The sequence below is a fragment of the Cynara cardunculus genome, assembly GCF_001531365.2.
Source record: "Cynara cardunculus var. scolymus isolate 2C chromosome LG 2, CcrdV1, whole genome shotgun sequence".
In the NCBI taxonomy this organism is placed as follows: Eukaryota; Viridiplantae; Streptophyta; class Magnoliopsida; order Asterales; family Asteraceae; genus Cynara; species Cynara cardunculus.
Window position 1 is genome coordinate 8,828,766 of NC_037529.1, and position 5,870 is coordinate 8,834,635.

The following is a 5,870-nucleotide window of genomic DNA, read 5'->3' on the forward strand; positions in this document are numbered from 1 at the left end:
ACCTAGTTTCCAGATTTCAGCCAACTTCGAAGGGAATACAGGGACGATTCACTTCAAGCATCCAGTAAATTATCAGAGAATCGAAGCAGGGACGATACACGGTAGCGCTATCATTTATCACGCCATGGCTGAGCACCGTCAACAGGAGCCAAATCCAGATGGAACCCTGTAATTTTGACACCATCAAATCATCCCACTTTCACAGACAGAGCCCCAAGTCCCAGGTTTATTTATTTATTATTATTTATATTAAGTTTTTCATTTCGATGCTACTAATATGCTACATTCATGGCTTTGAATTCAGTGGCGGATGGAGCTTGTGAGGGTAGGGGTCCGGGCCCCCAATAAATAATACACATGAAAGCCCAAAAAAAAAATTACATGTATTTTTTAATTTTACATATTTGGGCCCCCAACCATATGAGGCAGGAGGCCCCTCTGCGCTGCTAGCTCACTCTCACTTCTCTTCTAAAGTTCTTCAATCTTCATCGCCTGCCGCCTGCGCCTGCGAGTTCTTCTTCAATATGCGAGACGACCGACTGTGCCTGCTTGACTGCTTCTTCAATCTTCATCGCCTGCGCCTCAGCGCCTGTGTCTCTGTTTGACTGTTTCAATCTTCAATTCTTCATCGCCTGCGTCTCTGTTTGACTGGGTAAATATTCTGTATTTCTAATTTCCAACTTCATATATATAGTAGTATTTTAGGTTAATTTTGTGGTAATTGGTACAGTGGTAAATGCTTTAGGTTAGGACCGTTAGGTATTTATTTTAGGTTAATTTTGTTGGTTAATTTTGTGGTAATTGGTAAATGCTTTAGGTTAGATATTTTAGGTTAATTTTGTTGGTTAATTTTGTGGGTAATTTTGTAGGCAATTAGGCAAATCAAATGGAAAGATTTTTTAAAAGGAAAGCATCAACACCTGAATCGAGCTCTGCTCCTTCGATGTCTTGCGAAATTGATTTGAAAGATCTTCCTTGGGATCCGGCCGATAGGAAAAAGATTTCGGAATATCATCCTAATTAAAGGGATGAAATAAGGAGAAAATATTTGCTTAGAGGACCTTGTCAACCACGGGGTCATGCATTTCCAAAAAAATTTGTCGGGAGTAAAGGAAGACGTTTTTATATCGTGCCCCCTACAACATATTTTTCTGAGTCCGCCACTGTTTGAATTTGTTTACTTGACCATATTCTTAAATTTTAATGGGATTGGAATCTGTCATTTTGTTGTTTATTGATTAGGGATTTTAGACTTTTAGTGACTGTGGGGTTTTAGTTGAGTTTGAAATTTTTTTCTTGGATTTTTTGTTGATTACTTGACTATGTTCTTAAATGATAATGGGATTGGAATGATTGAAATATGTGATTTTGTTGTTTATTGATTAGGGATTTTAGATTTTTAGTTTGAGTTTGAAATTGTTTACTTGGGATTTTACTTGTTTTCAATACGGTTAGTGCTTTAGGGCTGATCTGATTTAGTGGTTTTAGTGACTGCTTTGGTTACTCTCTACTGATATTATTTGTTAATTTTTGGTCATGTTACAGAAACCTCTTCCAAAAATACTCAAAAGGGAAGTGATGATATTGATCTTAATGCTCTAGATTGAGATCCTGGTTTGCGTCCTCAAATTTATGAATATCCTATTAATAAGCAAGATACATTTTGATGAGCTTATATGAATCTTGGTCCCCTACAATGATGAGCAATGTTTGACATTTTCATATTAATGTGTTGTTTAAGAGTTTTAATATGTTATAACTTTGGATAGTGTATTTTTTGTGTTTCTGAAACTATATGAGATTAGGTCCGGCCCCTGCTGTTAAAAGGCTTGTGTTCCACCCCTACCTCAAAGAGCCATTGGTGAAATAAAGTACCCTCAAGTACTATGGAAGAAAATCATCCAATTGCTTATATGACACATATAAATTGTATATGTGTTTGCTTATATGACACATATAATTATACAATAATTGATCTAAAGGGATGGGACATGGGCTATGTTTCATTATTTCAGCGGTGTTTGCTACAAATGTTAAAAAATGTTGCTGGTGAGGGTTTATTCATAATCACAGCACTGTAGGTATTGGAATTGTGTTAGTTCTTGCTTGATTGCATAGCATGCATTTCTATATTCACTGTCAAGTTGTTTTGGCTATGCTTAATGAAATCAGATTATAAAGTGATTGGGTATCTCCTTTGTTGCTGTATTTGTTTGATCTCTTTTAGTCTTTTGAAACCCTCTTGTCGTGAAAATGTACATGCTATGTGTGTGTGTTCAATCCAACCAACCCAACCCGCACGGGTTGGGTTATACTTTAAAAAAGCTTTGAACTGGGTGGGATTCTAGGCCGAAGTAGTTGGGTTTGGTTGTGCAACCGCCCCAACCCGTCAAACCCAACCCGTCAAACCCAACCCATGTGCATGCCCTTTTCAATCGATTCATTGATTCATCCAGCCTTGTGACTCTAGCAGTTTTCATTGGGTGCAACCTTATGGTGTGTTTTTCTACTTTGGTTTCTGAGTTTTAATTGATTGTAATCTGCTATTTATTGTGACCAAGTTTAAGTACTATGCTTTCTGAGGCTTATCTCGCGACCAAACTTTTTAACTATGATTTTTTACTTTTAATACCCGTTTGTTTGACTACTGTGTTTTTTCATTTTCACCGCAATCTGTGTAAATGTTTATTCATTTATGTTCTATTTTTTATTTTTCTGATATGGTTTCTATATTTTGTACGGAAATTGTAAGTGCGCTTTTGGTTTCTTGTTAGTTACTCTTTTAGCTGACGGTTTTTGTCGATTATGTATTACATTTGGCTGACAAGGTTTTGTTTATAGTTTTTGATTTGAGATTTGATGATCATGTGATTGGAAGCCAATCTATGGGTATTTGAATTCTGTGGGAGAACTGATATACTCTTCATTATTTCTACGAGAAAATTGTTGATTYTTTGATTTGTATAGAGTTATGTAATTTAAGAGAAGCTTCTATTTGTGTATGTGTGTGATTTAAGTGAATTACAGAGCCGAATTGAAATAAGTTTGTTTTGTTAGGTTTCTAAAAGCTAGATACGTTGATACCTGATAGAGGTTTGCGGTTTTGGCCTAATCCAAACTGGACTGAACCTCATTATTGACACCCTTAAATTACACTGTACATAACGAGCTATTTCTTATAGTTGTATGTGTTTTTAAAAAAATACATTGTGTCTCAGAATTTGATTCAATATATGGTACCCAGATAAAAACTTATAAGAAATGTTTAATTTTTTGTAGGGCTTTTAAAAATTACTTGGGTTCATTCAACTCCATCTTACTGAAGCGTACTCCAACCTCTATGGCTCTATCTTTGATTTTCATATGTTTGCTTTTCCTCATAAAAGTTTCAATGTAATTTTTAATAATGTGTTGAAATGAGTTCTGGTCATTGATGTTCTAATCTTATTTACTGTTTTTACATCTGGACCATTATCAGGTATTAGTTTTTGAGAACACAGACTGCAAAGTGTAGGCTAAAGGTGCAATTGGGAAAGATGCGGTTACTGGCCCGTGCAATATCTCAATTGTCTGCTAATTCAAGGGCCGCACAGTTGAAAAACGCCACAAATTCAGTAGCTTATAATTTTCTTTTGAGCAATCGGTTTCTGTCATCTAGCTCCACTAAAGGGGGAAATGAAGGTGATATCGATTGGGGATCTGAAACTACATGGTCAAGCACATTTACAAAAGAGCATTTTGACGGGGAGGTTGTAGGCCAAAAAAATGGTGGTGGTGACCAAAAAATTGGTGGAGCTGATGGCGGTGTTGGTGGGGGCGTTGATAGAGGAGGAGTGGCGTTGGGTTCATCTCAAACTGCATCTGCAAGTTGGGAGGAAGATGAAAAGATAAAGAGATTGGCAGCTGAAGCTTCTCGGAAAGCTAATGAGTTTGCAAATGGATGGAAGGAGAGGATGCGTGAAACCAACATATTGATGAAGCAGGTGATTGAGCCCGGAGCAAGAGGGGCATATCTGAAGGACTCGGAGAAGGCTGAAATGTATCGACTTCATAAGGAGAACCCGGAAGTTTATACTGTAGAGAAGTTGGCAAAAGACTACAGAATTATGAGGCAGAGGGTACATGCTATTTTATGGCTCAAGGAAGATGAAGAGAAAATGGAGAAAAAGCTTGGGCATCCTCTGGATGATTCTGTGGAGCAGTTGCTTGACAAGTTCCCTGAGTAAGTCATCCATTCCTCATCATGTATGTTTTTAGATGAATGCAATATAATGATATTTGTTGTAATGTTCCTCTCAAGTGTTTTGATTTTGAATCCTAAAGTACCTTTTGACCAAACTGAAAACGAGTCTATGGTTGAAGGATGAAATGTAGCTGGATATAAAAGGACAAAAGGCATTTGTGCTGATTGTTAATTAATGTAAACAGAGGCTTTTGATCCTAACCTTTGAAGTAAAGAGATTGACTGCTAGAAGTTTATCCATTGAAGAATATGTGATTTTATAGTTTTTGTATATCATATTCTCTCTATTTTGATGGTACCCATATTGTTGTTGTGCAGATTCTTTGATTGGCATGATAGGGAATTTCATGTTGCCACTCTACCATACAAGCCAGATTTCAAAGTCATGCCCGAGGGTTGGGATGGCACCATCAAGGACCAAGATGAGGTGCTGTATGAGATATCAATGAAAGAAGATGAGATCTTATATCAGGAGTTCCTTGAGAAGTTCAACTTTAACAAGATGAAGGTACGTGAACGCTTTAGAATCTTGTTATTCTTAACTGGGGAGTAACCTGGAAGTCAGTCAAATAAGCAAGCATGACGCCTTATTTAAAACTCTAGAACCTTTAGGTCTTGATATATAGAACCTTGGGCAATAATGGTGGTTATTTATGACCAATATGTATGGATTCCAACTGAAGTTAGACGCGCACAGAGTGTCGAGAGGGGGATAGGCAGGCATAAATGAGTTTCTAAAGTGGTAAACATTGGCTCTTATACATGTGAGAATATGTGAAACCTCATTAGATTACTCTTCAGAAGAGCCATTAAATAGAGAAGGGAGGTTTTAACATATATTGAAGAGAAATGGTTCAAATCTAGCCGATTTAGGACACCAACAGATAGATACAAAGCAATCATGTCTAATACCTTATCCTATAGAACTTGGCTGTCCTTTGTGAAATGTTGATGTGGTAGTGGTTTCATGAACAGATTGCTGGACAAGTGAAAGTCCATAAATACAGCAGGAGGCGTCCATCAGAGGGATGGGAAATCACGATTGAAAAAATGGGTCCTCGTGGGAAACGTGGGGATGGTGGTGGCTGGAAGTTCAAGAGTGTGGCAGACGGATCAACCAGACCTCTCAACGACTACGAGAAGATGTTTGTAAAGCGAGAGAAACCTCGCAGGCGACGCAAGATCCTCCATCCGAAGTAAAGAGAAACAAGCGGTCGTAGTTTTTATTTGTTGATGAAGAATTTGGTCCCTTCTGTTCCTGTCAAATGTAGTAGCAAACTTTTGTTAGTTCTATATAAATTTTATGCCAAGGCTGAAGACATTTTGAGCAAAACCATGTTATATGCCATAAATTGAAATGGAAACCATATCATGTTGTTGGATATGTTGGCTGTTGATTTTTGGTACATTCCTTCCACCAATAATTATTTTCATTTCAAAATTTCTACTTTTTAAAACTTCTATGAATTATCTCCTTTATGATTTTCTTTATCATGTATATGTATTTAAAATTTTAATGTATATATAACCTTTTTTATATTTACACATTTTAAATGTCAGAACTATCAAGCATAGGGGTTGTTTGTTTACGTTCCATCAAGAGGCGGTCTCTGAATCGTTAAGAGAT

The 5,870-nt window shown here is 37.0% G+C and overlaps 1 protein-coding gene across 7 annotated transcripts; it reads left to right on the top strand.

Annotated features, from left to right (window-relative positions):
* Positions 1–5,623, top strand: LOC112507720. Of its 7 annotated transcripts, none has more exons than XM_025112399.1 (6): positions 1–224; positions 1,546–1,614; positions 3,280–3,326; positions 3,479–4,222; positions 4,562–4,751; positions 5,219–5,623. In XM_025112399.1, the coding sequence occupies exons 4-6, from the start codon at positions 3,537–3,539 to the stop codon at positions 5,441–5,443; spliced, it is 1,101 nt and encodes a 366-aa protein (XP_024968167.1). In that variant the 5' UTR covers positions 1–224; positions 1,546–1,614; positions 3,280–3,326; positions 3,479–3,536; the 3' UTR covers positions 5,444–5,623. The 7 variants fall into 7 exon arrangements, with proteins under 7 accessions (XP_024968167.1, XP_024968170.1, XP_024968171.1 ...); XM_025112401.1 differs by lacking the exon at positions 1–224 and adding an exon at positions 476–652; XM_025112402.1 differs by lacking the exon at positions 1,546–1,614.
* Positions 5,624–5,870: the final 247 nt, after the last annotated feature.

Coding starts and splice junctions, on each gene's coding strand:
- LOC112507720 (XM_025112399.1), top strand. CDS start 3,537: ATGCGGTTACTGGCCCGTGCAATATCTCAATTGTCTGCTAATTCAAGG. Junction 4,223..4,561: donor TTGCTTGACAAGTTCCCTGA/GTAAGTCATCCA, acceptor GTTGTTGTGCAG/ATTCTTTGATTGGCATGATA. Junction 4,752..5,218: donor TCAACTTTAACAAGATGAAG/GTACGTGAACGC, acceptor TTTCATGAACAG/ATTGCTGGACAAGTGAAAGT.